The sequence below is a fragment of the Grammomys surdaster genome, unplaced genomic scaffold, assembly GCF_004785775.1.
Source record: "Grammomys surdaster isolate TR1022 unplaced genomic scaffold, NIH_TR_1.0 142, whole genome shotgun sequence".
NCBI lineage: Eukaryota > Metazoa > Chordata > Mammalia > Rodentia > Muridae > Grammomys > Grammomys surdaster.
Window position 1 is genome coordinate 3,963,212 of NW_021604600.1, and position 14,687 is coordinate 3,977,898.

The following is a 14,687-nucleotide window of genomic DNA, read 5'->3' on the forward strand; positions in this document are numbered from 1 at the left end:
GACCTTCCTGCAGTCACACAGCAACTGGAGGTAAGATCCAATCCTATAAAGCTCTGTGACTCTGACGTGGGGAACGTGACACACCTGGTAGTATCCTCCAGAGTTTGATCCTCCTTATCACACTGTGAGGATGGCTCACCTAAACTCTAGGAAGATCAGAAATTCAAGATCAGCCTCAGAAGCAGTGTGGATCTAACCTGGGCTACATGACACCCTGTTACAAAAGAAGAAAATTTGCTTGACTTCTTTTTTTCCTACTTTGGCTAATGTGAACCTGCTGGTGGCATGTTCATGTTCCCAGGGCCACTCAGAGTCCCACTTCCAGGTCCTCTATCTGATTCCAATATGAACAAATGAAAACTTTTTTTTCTTATTTCATTGGTTCAAGTGTTTCCAGAAAACTGTTACCTGATAGATTTTATCCCCAAAGAAGAGATCAGCTAAACCTTAGTCCTCTGTGACAACCCTGCTTAAACTTCTAGCGTGTCACAGCCCCAAGGTAGGAATGGACACTAGGATTCAAAGACCCCTCCCCTCAAAAGTCTTTTAAAAGTTTGGTCATGGAGATGACTTAGAGATTAAAGCCCACAAACAAGTATGAGGCTGTAGCTTGGATCCACAGAATCAACATAAATGCTGAACACTATCCCCACCCACAAGCTGAGCCTCAGCAAATGCAGACAAGGGCTCCAGGAGTAAGCTGGTTAGGAAGACCAGCCATATCTTCCAGCTCTGAGTTTGACTGAGAAGGTCTGTCTTCATGAATAAGATGAAAGAGCTATTTGCAGGGATGATTCCTGACCTCAATCCCTGGCCTCCATAAGCACACAAACCCATACACAACACACCCACGTGTGCCCAAGTACATGTAAACATCCATATGTGCATGTACACCTCACATATAAAGGAAAAAAGAAAACAGTCTATCAAAGTAATGGGCTCTCTTTTGGTCTGCAAGTTGCTGTTGGATATCCTATCCTAGCTTCCCCCAGGGTGAGCGGCCTGTATCACTAAAGGAGACCACTTATTTGTAATCTGTCTCAGCTCCTCTCTCTATAGAAGCAGAGAAGGAAAATCTTTATTATTTAAAACAAGAACCATATTTTGGGTTTGCAGAAATGGCTCCTCAGTTAAGAGCATAGGTGCTCTTGCAGAGGACCCAGGTTGGATTCCCAGCATCTATGCGGCATCTCACAACTGCCTGTAACTCCAGCTCCAGAGACTCTTCAGAGATACACTGCACACACAGGGAGAAAAAGAGAACTAAAAAAAAATCACATTTTTTAATATAAACAAAAATAAATTTTATTCATGGTTAAAGATCCAAGCTTGTTGACAAATTCCTGTCATCCCAGCACTTGAGAGGGAGAGGAGGGTCTCCAAGCTAAACTGCATGAACATGATACCCTGCTTTAAAAAAAAAAAAGCCTAACTAGATTACTTCAAATTAATCTAGGCTAAACTAAATAGACTAATCTAATCTTAAGTAGATTTAAGACACAAGCCTAATTCTTACTCCTCGGGGAAGGACTACAGTATTTTATTTGTCTTAATGCTTGTAAAAGTCTTTGTTGGCAGTTGAGGAAGGAAAGAACATGAGGTCATACAAATGGCTAAGTCATGTTTCTGATGTCACTGATGTGGGTTCTTGGAGTAGGCTTAACCCATTGAACAAGGATTCCAAAAACTCAATACCCACCAAAGCCACCCATAGCCAGTGGCTTCCAAGAATTCCCTTTCTCACACCCAAGAAAAATAAAGAAACTTGGAAAAGGAGTAAATAGAGACAACACTGATTAATTAAGAAAAAGAGTGGGCTGGAGACTCAACAGTTAAGATTACTGGCTGTTCTTCCAGAGGACCCTGGTTCAGTTCTCAGCATCCCATGATGCCTCACAACTGTCTCTGTCGGCAAGGGCTCCCATTGCCTCTCTGGCTTCCTCAGCACAACACACATGGTGCACAGACATACATGTGGGAAATCTATCCACACACATAAAATAAAAATAGCTCTTTTTAAAAATATTTTATTATATTTATTTATTTTATGTGCATTAGTGTTTTGTCTGTGTGTATATTATGTGCACCATATATATGTTTGTGGTACCCAAGGAGGTCTGAAGAAGGGTGAAGGGAGGTCAAGTACCCTAAAACTGAAATTGTGGATTGCTGTTAGCCATCATGTGGGTATCAGGAACTTAACCCAGAATTCTCTACAAGAGCAACAGTGCTCTTAACCACTGAACCATCCTTCCAATACCCAATATAATTCCCTCTCTCTCTCTCTCTGTTAAAAAAAAGGGGGGGGGGAACAACCCCCTATTAGGGTAGGAGTTATCCAAGAGAAAACTACAGAAAACACCTGTCCTGCTAGGTGGGTTCCATGGGGTGTGTGGCAGGAACTGGATGGGGAGGGAGAGGACTTCTGTTGATATTGGTCATTATTTGAATAAATCATGGGTTGAACCAGTAAGGAATCCATATACCTATGCATGCTCCCTCAGCCCAACCAGAGTGTTCCTCATGCATTCAGTGGAAGGGTCACTCATGTGTGCTCCATGACACACTCAGGATCCACCAATTGGCCCCACCTTTACTGCCTAAGGGAAACTGGCTTTGATCTCCTAGCGGTATCTTATTGTCCTTGTTCTCTGCATGGCGTCCTGGAAGTTTAATTGTTCATTCTTGACTTTTAGTTAAATAATGAATACTTGTGACCGTACTCATCTGGCTAGGAGCAGATCCTTTGGAGTAACAGCTCCTGCAGGCTTCCCTCAGGTCATCATCATGAAGCCCCAAAGCAATTGCCATCCTGAAGTGCTTTTAAAAGGTGTATTAAATATGAACCCTTAGGAATGTAATGCTTAGTTTTGCATGCATTTGGAATTCATAAAAAGATTGTTTCATAACATGTCATCCAGGGGCTGGGGAGATATCTTGGCAGTTAAGAGCACTTGCTGCTTTTTTTGGAGAACCAGAGTTGGTGTGATGGCTATTCCCAGTTGTCAACTTAACTATGTTTGGGATGACCTACAAATAGAGGGCACACCTGTGATCCAGATCTTGAGGCTGAAAGACATAAAACTTTTGATCTAGAACTTGACGCTGAAAGACACACGTGCCTTTAATCCACACTGTGGCTGGGCAGTGGTGGCTCACGCCTTTAATCCCAGCACTTGGGAGGGAGGCAGAGGCAGGTGGATTTCTGAGTTCGAGGCCAGCCTGGTCTACAAAGTGAGTTCCAGGACAGCCAGGGCTACACAGAGAAACCCTGTCTCGAAAACAAACAAACAAACAAACAAACAAACAAAATCCAGATTGTGAGGCATACCTTTAATCTGGGCCACAACAGGCCCAAATCCAGGGCTGTGAGTTGTCCCACACCAAAAGCTCTATCATCTGCAAATGGTTGGGATACAGGAAAGGGCCCCTCCTAATCATGCCACTTTCCATGGGCCAGGCATATTCAAATCACCATAGTGGCCAAAGCTGTTTTATGCCTAGGACTCATAAAAATCAAATCAAATCAAGTCAAATCTAGGAAGCACAGCATGGGAGGAGGAAGACAGACCTGTGGACCACTGTATCACCCACAGATCTGCCCTTCAGCAACATGGCACAGACAGGCCAGCTTGCTATCAGGCCACACAGTCTAGCCTGCAACAGGAGCCACCACAACGTGCAAATACGTAGCACACAGATGGGAGAGAAAGAGAAGTAGAGCTGTTGAGCATTATGAAGAAAGATGGAACTGGAAACTCGAGGATAGAGAGGAGTAGCCCGTTGTGAGTGGCCAACCCTACCACTTGAGGCCATGGTGAAGTCCCTTCTTGAGCTGCCACTGAGGTCTATGTTTGAGTCTGTGGCTACCCAGTGGCAGGGGGTCAGTGTTGACGTTGCTGACTCGTATTACCACTGGAAAACATGAGGACATTCCTGGTTGGGCAGCCCTCAAAGACCACATGAATGTGCAGGGGCTGTGCAGAACTGGCCTCACCCCTCACTGGCTACAGTGCTCTGAAGAGCTGGGCCCATCTCTCACCGGTGGCTTGCGTGTGTGTGTGAGAGCAGGAGAGCCGACCCTGCCTCCTAGAGATGGTGGCATTGGGTGGCCTAGCTGGAGCAGTATTGGAGAGCTCTCCTGGTGGTGTGGATAAGGGAGAGCTTGTGTGCGATCAGCTCAATGATCACCCAGGCCCAAATCCAGGGCTGTGAGTTGTCCCACACCAAAAGCTCTATCATCTGCAAATGGTTGGGATACACAAAAGGGCCAGTCCTGCTAATCCTAAGCTGCAGGATCTCCATCATCACACAGGGTAACTCTTGATGGGGATTCAATATTGATGGTGTCACAGAAGCCAGAGGTCTTGAACCAGACCAACAACTCATTGCTACAAACATTTGCAAGTGAAGATGTGTGGACAGAGAAATGCAAACTGTGGCACACAACCACATCCATGTTGAGATGCCTTCTATACTTTGTTGTTGCTGTTGTTATTTGTCTGTGTGTGTGTGTGTGTGTGTGTGTGTGTGTGTGTTATTTTGGGAGGGAAGGTCACAAGGGCAAGGGTGGATGTGACAGAATGGGGGAGACAAGTGGGACTGGGCATATGATGTGAAACTCACACAGAGTCAGTAAAAAGTTTAAAAATCACCACACACACACACACACGCTCGTGTATGTGCACAGAAATTAAAACATATTTATAATTTGTATTTTTATAATATGTATTTTTATTATTAGTTTTTGTTGTTGTTAGTGTTTTTATTTTGAGTAAATTGTAAATTTGTTTTGTTAATTGTAGCCCAGGTTGGCCTCAGATTTATAAGAACCTCCTGGCTACATTTTTGTTTGTTTGTTTTGGTTTGGTTTGGTTTTGGTTTTGGTTTTTTGAGACAGGGTTTCTCGGTATAGCCCTGGCTGTCCTGGAACTCACTCTGTAGACCAGGCTGGCCTCAAACTCAGAAATTCGTCTGCCTCTGCCTCCCAAGTGCTGGGATTAAAGGCGTGCGCCACCACTGCCCGGAATGTGCCATCTTTTGATACTTGTTTGTATTTTGTTTTGTACTTAAGAAGTAGACCCCAGGTATAATGGTACACACTTTTAATATCACCACTCATAAAGCAGAGGCAGAATCTCTGTGAGTTCGAGGCCACGCTGATCTGCATAGTGAGTTCCAGGACAGCCAGGGCTATAGAGAAACTCTATTTAAACAAGAAAAAAAAACACCACTAAAAATTCCCACCATGTTGTGGCATAAAGCTACAAGTATCTATTGTTATGCTATGTAATATTCCACCATCTGGATAGATTATAATATGTTTCTCCATCTTCTGCAAATGGATTTTGGGGCTGTTTCAGCTTCTGTTATTACAAAGGAGAGCTTCCACGAAATTCTTCAACAGTAAGTTTCCTTGTATGTACAACCAACAGTAGAATGACTAATTTGTAGAGTACAGGGTTGCTCATACCTACCAGAGAGCACAAGACTGTTTTCTGAGCTGATTGATTGTTCCAGTGCACACCTACTACAAGAAAAAAAAGAAAAGAACTCTGGTGTCAATTTCTCATGTATGACATTGCTGACTTTTTAAAATTAGTTTTAGATTATTTTTGTTTTTATGTGTATGAGTGTTCAGCCTGAATGCATATGTACGTGTGTGTCTGGTGCCCAAGGCCAGAAAAGAGCATCCGATCCCTTGGAACTGTAATTACAGATGCTTATGAGCTGCCCTGTGGGTTCCTGGAACGAAACGGGTCCTTAGCAAGAGCGACAAGTGCGCTTACTGCTGAGCCATCGCCCAGCCCCAGGGTACGGAACATTTTCATGTCGCTAATGGAAGGAATGCTGAATAGAGTATTGGTTAAGAAACAATGGCTCACTCATGTTGACTTTGGAAAAATATCTGTTGATACCGTCCCTGGTAGGTTCAGTGAGGAGCCACTGTGAGGACCAGCACAGAAGAGAACACTGTAAGGCAGAGAGCAGCAAAGCTAGTGAGTTTATTCAGTGAGCAGAAAAGCAAGATGCACTGAGTGAGAAGGATTATGGGAAGGAGTTCGCCTAAGTGCCACAGTAAGCAGTAGATAAGGTTGGGGAGCTTTGAAGCTACTTCATCTCCAATGGAGGCTTAAGTATTAAGGAAAACATGTGGTGCTATCATTATTTTCCTTTCTTAAGAATTGTTTTATAGTCAGGAGGTGGTGGTGCATGCCTTTATTCCCAGCACTCAGGAGGCAAGGCAGAGGCAGATGGATCTCTGAGGCCAGCCTGGTCTATAGTTAGAGTTCCTGGACAGCCAGGGCTACACAGAGAGATCCTGTCTCAGAAAAAAAAAAAAAAAGAAAGAAAAGAAAAGAAAGACAAAGCAAGAAAGAGTATTGATTTATTATTTTTATCTGTGTGGTGTGGTGGTGGTGGTAGTGGTGGTGGTAGTAGTGGTGGTAGTGATGGTGGTGGTGGTCGTGGTGGTGGTGGTGGGGTGTGTGTGTGTGTGTGTGTGTGTGTGTGCATGTGTATGCAGGTCCAAATAGAGGTTCTCCATGGGGCTGGAGTTATAGGTGGTTGTGAGCCACCTGGCCTAAATGCTGGGAACAAAATTTATGTCCTCTAGAAGTGCACTAGAGTCTCTTAGCCTCTAAGCCATCACTATGCCTAAGTTACTTTTCTGGGTTTTTTTTTTTCATTTTTGGATTTATTTTATGTCTATGAGTGTTTTACCTGCACAGATGTCTGTGAATGACACGTGTACTTGGAGCCTGTGGAGGTCTGAGGAGGGGATCGGTTCTCCTGAAACAGGTGTAACAGAATGTGTGGATTGCCATGTGAGCGCTGGAAGGTGACCTCTGATCCTCTGCAAGAACAGCAAGTGCTCTTAGCTGCTGAGCCATCTCGGCTGCCTCGAGTTATTTTTCTTATCCGCAGAATTCTGTTCTTAAAGGGGAGATTTTATTAGTGTATTGTGCAAGTCTGCAGCTGGAGAAGGGAGCAAAGGCAGAGATAAGGCAGGCAGTCAAAGCAATCTCTTTATTTTCTTCCTTCCTTCCTTTCTTTCTCTTTCTTTCTTTCTTTCTTTCTTTCTTTCTTTCTTTCTTTCTTTCTTTCTTTCTTTCTTTCTTTTTAGACAGAGTGTCCTGAAGCCCAGACTGACTTTGAAAGCCTGATCCTCCTGCCTCTATTTCCTGAGGTTGCAGGTGTGTATCCTCACACCTTTCTTATACATGGGATGGACTTAGACCAGGAATCATCAGCCATTTTTAACAATCTTGTTTGGGATGTGTCTCAAAACAGAGAATGTGCATGGCTCATACCCAGGTGGCCTAGATAACTATGCTGAAACCCCTGGATGTCAGCTGCTGAGTGACAGAAGTCAATCAGGAGAATGAGGAGGGGCCCACTCTCTTGTCTTGTCCCCTTTATTTCCTAAGTAGCTATCCTATTTCAATGTAATGTCAATCTATGACCTTAGCTTTCAGTATGCCAAGCTTTCTGTCTTTCCTTTTCTCTTCTGAGACAGTCTCATGTAGCAGGGGAGACTCAACTTTGCTATATACCTGAGGCTGACAGAGGATGCCCATTCTTGGTTATCAACTTGATTACATCAACTCAAACTAACTAAAATTAAAAAATGGAGGGCACACTTGGGAGGGATTTTCCACTTAACTTGAAGAAGGAAGATCCATGTCTAATCTGGATTTTTTTTTTTTTTTAGTTTTCACTTTATTTATTTCGAATGCATTGGTGTTTTGCCTATATGTATGTCTGTGGTGAGTGTGTCAGATTCTTCTGGAATTGGAGTTATAGACAGTTGTGAGCTGCCATGTAGTTGCTGGGAATTGAAGCCAGGTCCTCTGGAAGAGCAGCCAAATGATCTTAACTACAGAGTCATCGCTCCTGCGCCTTTAATCTGGATCTTGAGGTAGGAAGACACACCTTTAATTTGGGCCACACCTTCTGCTGGTAACTTAAATAAAAAGGACTTGGAAAAAGGAAACCTTTGCTTTTTGCTCTGGACTTGCTAGCAAGTGTATTCCTTCTCTGGCATTAGAGACTACTTCTTTGGGATTCAGCTTCTACTGAAGACCAGCTGAGACGTCGAGCCTTGTGGACTGAGCATCTTTGGATTCTTGGATTTTCCATTCATCGTCAGACATCATTAGATTAGCTGGAGCACATCTTGTAAGTCATTCTAATAAATCCCATATATGTAAATCCCATATATAGATTCAAATATATGTGTGTGTGTGTATAGATAAATAGATGATAGATGGAGGGAGAGAGAAAGAGCGAGAGATTCATTCTATAAGTTCTGTTACTCTAGAGAACCCTAACTAATACAAAGCCCTTCACCTCACATTGAATTCCCACTGGGAATTACATGTATTTGATACCATGTTCAACTTATTAGGTGCTGAGTGGGATCATATCCAGGGTTTCTTGCATACTAGACAAGCAATCCACCAATGGAATTACACAGAAAGCCCCAAATTGAGTAGTGTTGTTAAAAATCTAAAAATGAACATCATCTTTGTCTGATATAAATCATAAAATATAGATACTTAGAAAACTCAAGCCTAGGGCCATTGAGATGCCTCTAAATGTACTGGCACTTGTTGCTAACCTTGACAGTCTGGGCTTGATACCCGGGACCCACATGATAGAAAGTGAGAACAAGGTCTACGGAATAGAGGCAGGCAGATCTTTGTGAGTTCTAGACCAGGCTGGTCTACAAAGTGAGTTCCAGTATAGCCAGGGCTACACAGAGAAACCCTGTCTCAAAAAAAAAAAAAACCCAACAAAAAGTTCAAGGTCATCAGTAGCTCCACACAAACAAGTCGAAGAATAACCTGGGCTGCACAAAACTCTGTCTTAAAAACAAAGTCTGAAAAAATTGTAACAATTTGTGTTGCTGGGAATAGACCCAAAGGCAAAACATGTAAGCAAGGACTCTACCATTGACTCACACCCCCAGCCTCCCCCCTCCCCCACTTTTTTTTGACACTATTCCAGGGAAAAGGTTGGATACTGTGTGATTCTCACTATGTAACATTTTAGAAAACGTCAAACTGTGAAACCAGTTAAAAGATCAGTAACTGCAGGAGTAGGGAGGAGAGGCTAAATCGGTAGAGCATCAGGGCTGCTGATGTAGCTCAGTGTAAGAGTGCCAACTCGGCATGAAGGAGGCCCTACAAAACAAACAAAAAACACAGCCTATTAAACACAGAGTGAACTGTGACGTAAATTATGGACTTCAGCTAATAACAATACAGTGATACAAGTTTCTCAATTGTAGCAAATTACCACACTGAAGCAAAATGATAAACAACAAATGTCTATGAAAGGAGTGGTAGCTTAATGCTTACCCCTCATCGTGTCTGTAAATCCAGAAAACAAAGTTTCTGAGGGAGAATAAGAAGAGCTTCAGCAGATCCTATTGACTGCATGCTTCCCAGAGAGAGACACAAATTTCTCCTCTGATTAGATTCTGACACCGTCAGGACGTGGCCCATGGACCAGCTGTTGGATTTGGTAAAGAAATTAACTACCCTGTGTAGAGCGAGGAATGAATCTGCCATCTAGCCGAGTGAATCTGTTTTCTTTTAAGAGTTGTAATTCTTACCACAGCCATAGACACTCGTACCAAAGACCCCTACCTCTTACCAAAGATGAACTAATTCATTCCTCTGCAACTCTACTGTCATCTTTGATTCAAAGGGTTTTTTGTTTTTGTTGTTTTTATTTGCTTTGTTTTTTTGTTTTTTTGTTTTGTTTTTTTTTGTTTTTTTTTGAGACAGGGTCTCACTATGTAGCTCTGGTTGGCCTTAAAGGCATTATTCCAGGCTGGTCTGGAATTCACTTAGGTCAGCCTGCCTTTGCCTCTCAAGTGCATGCGTACCACCATGCCTGACATTCACCCAGGTTTTTTTTTTTTTGGGTGGAAACAGTTTATTTGAGGCACTAGAATAGCAGCAGGAAGCCAGTGTGGGCAGAGATGGCAGGTAGGGACTCAACTGCATCTGGGGGTGGGAGTCACCCAGGTTTTTAAGAAAGTCACCCTGAAGTGGACCACAGAGTAAGAAATTTTGAATTACCGAAGAGGGAGAAACTAATCTCTTATAAAAATTAATCTATAAGTGACTTATTTAAGCTGTGTTTCTGTCTCTGGGATTATCTCTGATGGTTACCTAACATTGCCATGGTATTTCTATAAATAACATCAAAATGTACCTACAGTGTCCAGATACTCTTTCAAGACTTAGGAATGTCACAAAAATCAGGGTAAATTCCATGTTCTTAGCTGAGAGAATGGGAAAGACCAACCAACCAACAAAAACCCAGTAATACCAGCACTCTGGAAATGGAGGCAAGAAGATCGTGAGTTCAAGGCCAGTCTGGGCTACATAGTGAGACCTCAGAACAAACAAGTAAAAAAATTAATAATAAAAAAAAAAACAGCCGGGCGGTGGTGGCACACGCCTTTAATCCCAGCACTTGGGAGGCAGAGGCAGGCGGATTTCTGAGTTCGAGAGTTCGAGGCTAGCCTGGTCTACAAAGTGAGTTCCAGAACAGCCAGGACTACACAGAGAAACCCTGTCTTGAAAAACCAAAACAAAACAAAAACAAAAACAACAAAAAACAACAAAAGAATAAACAGGTATATTCCTTTGCAGTTAAGAAGAAAATAAAGAAGGCCAAAAGCAATGACTATCTTAATAAGATGGCCTTAGAAAGGCATCTCTGGCCGAGCGGTGGTGGCACACACCTTTAATCCCAGCACTTGGGAGGCAGAGGCAAGCGGATTTCTGAGTTCGAGGACAGCCTGGTCTACAGAGTGAGTTCCAGGACAGCCAGGGCTACACAGAGAAACCCTGTCTCAAACCCCCCCCCCCCAAAAAAAAAGAAAAGAAAAGAAAGGCGTCTTTGACAAGAAAATTGATTTAAACCAGGTTCTGTCAGAATCTGGGGCATTAGCATTCAGGAAGTTCCTGAAAACTCTGCCACCTCTAGGATGTATGATTTTGTTCTCAGTTGCTGAACTTCTCTGAGCCTAGCCTGTAAAATTCAGATAGGCCAGACATAGGGCACTGTAAATGATAGCAATTGTACGGTTTTAGAATAATTTTTTACTACTTATGAACTTATAAATGCGGTATGTCCCCCATGTCACAAGAGAAAAAGAATGTCAACCCTCCTAAGGGACTTTGTAATTTAAAACGGAATGAGGACCCTGCAACAGGGCAAGCATTCCCTTCCTTGTAAACTCGAAAAATGCACCGCTGTCGGCTTTAGGTTTCTCTTTTATAAGTTGGAGATTTTTTTTTTTTTTTTTTTTTTTGGTTTTTCGAGACAGGGTTTCTCTGTATAGCCCTGGCTGTCCTGGAACTCACTCTGTAGACCAGGCTGGCCTCGAACTCAGAAATCCGCCTGCCTCTGCCTCCCAAGTGCTGGGATTAAAGGCGTGCGCCACCACTGCCCGGCCTGGAGATATTTTTTACTGTTGTTAATTTGACATTTATTCAGGCCCCTGTATTGAGGCACAAATATGCCAGGCGTGGTCTTAAATATGGAAATATATTCATGGATTTAATCTACAGCGACCCAGCCAATCCTTTATTCTTTGACAGCGTCTTTTGGAGACCGGAGTTACTTCCGACTCAGAAGACTGGACTCCAGAATTTGCAAACCATCAGCAGTCAGCGCGGTGCCTAGCACAAGGTAAGAGTCGGACACATCCCTTAAGATGTTGCTGGTGGTGATGACGGTCCATTCTCACCAGCAGCTTTGGAGGAGCTCAGGGTATGCAGTCTGTTAGGAGGGGAGTTGGTAAGCGCTGGCACAGCAGCCATCACAGTGATGAGACTTGTGCGTGGGCGGAATTAGCTGTTCATCCCTCCGCACTTAGGGACCGTGGCCACTTGAGCGCCCCTTCCAGACCCGCCCGGTGGGACGGTCCGCCTCCCCCTCTTCTGCGGAGGCAAGTAGTTTCTCCTGTTCTCCGCGTAGCCTCAGGTTCCACGCTGCAAGTCACAAAGCGCTGGGTCACGTGGGCGGGCCGGTGCGCTTTGTGACGCAGATGGCCCCGCCCCCGGCCCGCCTATCCGCGCACGCCCAAGCCCCGCCTCGCGTGCGCCGCCCGTGCAGTCCCTGCTTAAGAGACCCCGGAGTGGGGGCGCTCGCCCGAAGCCAGGCCGCGTCCGCCATAGTGCCTGGCGCGGAGGTGTCGTCGGCGCAGGGTGCGGGCCGGAGAGCGGCCGGGGTGGGGGGGCAGAACAAAAAAAATAATAATAAAGAGGGAATCCAGCGAAGCCCTCGCCGTCACCCGACCGTTTCCGGGCTTCCCGACGCGGTTGTGGGCTCAGAGGCGACAGGAGCGGGAGCAGCGCGAGGAGCAGCAAGAGGAAGAGTCGGGCAGCCTCGGTGGTGTTCCCGGGGCCAACGAAGCCGCCTTCCGGGGCCCGGGGTGGTGAGGAAGGGCCTCGCGGCCTAGCTGGGCCCCGCACCGGCTTTGTGTCAGGCGGCGGCGGGGGGGAGGCGGAGCCGAACCGGGCGGCCGCTGGAAGGCCTCTCCTCCGCCGACCGCGCGATCTCGGCCTAGGCCGCGGGCCGCTCGTGGCCTCCGGGGAGCAGGCGCCAGGGTGTGTGTGCGGTGGGGGCCTGGGCCTGGGGACGCCGACGCCGGTCGTCCGGAAGCCGGGAGGAGGCGAAAGGCCGCTCGTGGACTCCGGGCCTAGGCCCTCTCCCCGCAACCTTCTCCCGGGGCCTGGGTCACCCCCATCCACGGAGAGAGACTAGCCGGGAGGTGCGGCCGCTATGGACCCCTGACCCCGCGGGGTCATTCGGACTCTAACGTGTGGACTGACCGCTACTGACTGCACCGCCTGCCCCCGTCTCCTGCCGGCCCTTAGCATGAGCGAGTGGGACCCAGCCGGGTGACATTGTGCCGGTTGGCGGATCCTCGATTGCCCCTTTCCTGTCCTGCTCCTCCCTCATGAAGCGATTCTGAGTACGGGGGGGGTTTCCGGATTATTGTTCTCACGAACCCCCGCTTGTGGTTGGGGGGGTATTTAATCTGAGGCCTTAGGGTCCTTCGTTGTCTTTTGAGTGTTTTGTGTGTGTACATATTTTGCTCTTAAGTTTATAAATATACATATATTGAGAGTGTCCACGTCTCCTCGCTGAACCTTAGGAATCCTTTGCCACAATGTCCTGTGTGCACTATAAATTTTCCTCTAAACTCAACTACGACACCGTCACCTTTGATGGGCTCCATATCTCCCTCTGCGACTTAAAGAAGCAGATTATGGGGAGAGAAAAGCTGAAAGCTGCCGATAGCGATCTGCAGATCACCAACGCACAGACGAAAGAAGGTAAGAGACACATGGGCCACAGATATTTATTGGGTCGAGGTGGGTATTTTAAGTTGCTTGTTCCGGGCGTAACCTCCATTCTTACCCGATGTCATACACAGAGTTTCATTGATAGCCAAGGATTGCAGCACCCGACCTTGGAGTTTAACTGTAACTGGCCTTCTGAATGCTGGGGTCAGTCTTTCCTCGTAGCTTGGTTCTTCTCAAAATGTCGCCCCTCCTCCTTTTCAATTAAAGTTTTGTTTTTTTTTTTTAAACTGTGAGATTGAATTGAAAAGAGAAAGGGGTTGCTATCTAAGTCTGTTGGGTGTTTGCCTTGTGGCCTTCCCTAATTTGTTTTTTCATCAGGAAAGGAAAGCCTGTGTAAGGGCAGCAGTAGATACATATAACTTGTTTGCTAATCTAGCGTTTTGAAGCTGATAGCAATTTGCACACCACCACCCCCCTTTATTTATATGGGGTTACTTGTGGAAAAGGTATTTTTGTAGATTTAATTAGTGTTGGAATTGGTCTTGTATTATAAAATATTCTGAGGTGAACACTCTGAGGTGTAATTCCAGACTTAGTGATATTTCCCCAACAAGTTGAATTCTGTAGCCCAGACTGGCCTCCAACCCCAACAATCCCTTGTTTGAGCTTCCCAAGTGTGGGGAATGCAGGTGTTAGACAACATTTTAACTCTTCAGCAATTCAGGAAAGTTTCAAAGTGGGGTCTTAACCCAGCACCGTGTGTGTGTGTGTGTGTGTGTGTGTGTGTGTTTGTTTCTAAAAGAGTGCTACCATGTGTGACTATAAGCCACTGATTATAATGTTTGAGTTCTTCATTTTAAAAGTAATATTGGGGTCTCTCCTTTTCCCACCTACTTCTGCCTCCCTAGTGCTGGCATTAAAGGTATGCACCACCTTGAATTCAGAGATCCTCTTGCCTCTGTCTCTGAGTGCTGAACTCAAAGGGATGCACCACCACCCCTGAAAACAGGAATGGTGGCAGTGTCAGTCATCTTCACCGACTCTGAGCTTGATTTGGTTTCTTTTTCTCAGAATAGTAATACTCATTGGATGGGCTCTAGTAGGTTAGACTTCTAACATTCATTGATAGTATGGGAAGAAAGAGAGTTCTAAATGGAGTTGTTTTATTTATGTCATGGTCTTAATTACTGGCCTGGACTTCTCTACTTAGATCAGGCTAGCCTCTGACTTACAGATCAGCTTGCCTCTGCCTCCAGTGTGCTGGTATCAAAGACATGTCCAAGCTAAATTTGATACAAGGTGTGGTAAGGGGTTTTTGTTGTTGTTGTTTTTTGTTTGTTTGTTTTT

General features: G+C 45.2%; 1 protein-coding gene across 2 annotated transcripts in view; it reads left to right on the plus strand.

The window, feature by feature from the left end:
- Nucleotides 1-12,169: 12,169 nt before the first annotated feature.
- Rbbp6 (RB binding protein 6, ubiquitin ligase) overlaps nucleotides 12,170-14,687 on the plus strand; it is a 31,895-nt gene continuing 29,377 nt past the window's right edge. Inside the window, exon 1 of one of the 2 annotated variants that reach the window (XM_028764310.1) lies at nucleotides 12,170-13,370. In XM_028764310.1, the coding sequence (XP_028620143.1) occupies nucleotides 13,205-13,370 (166 nt within the window). In that variant the 5' untranslated portion in view covers nucleotides 12,170-13,204. The remainder of the gene's footprint in view (nucleotides 13,371-14,687) is intronic. The other variant, XM_028764311.1, reaches the window with a different exon arrangement.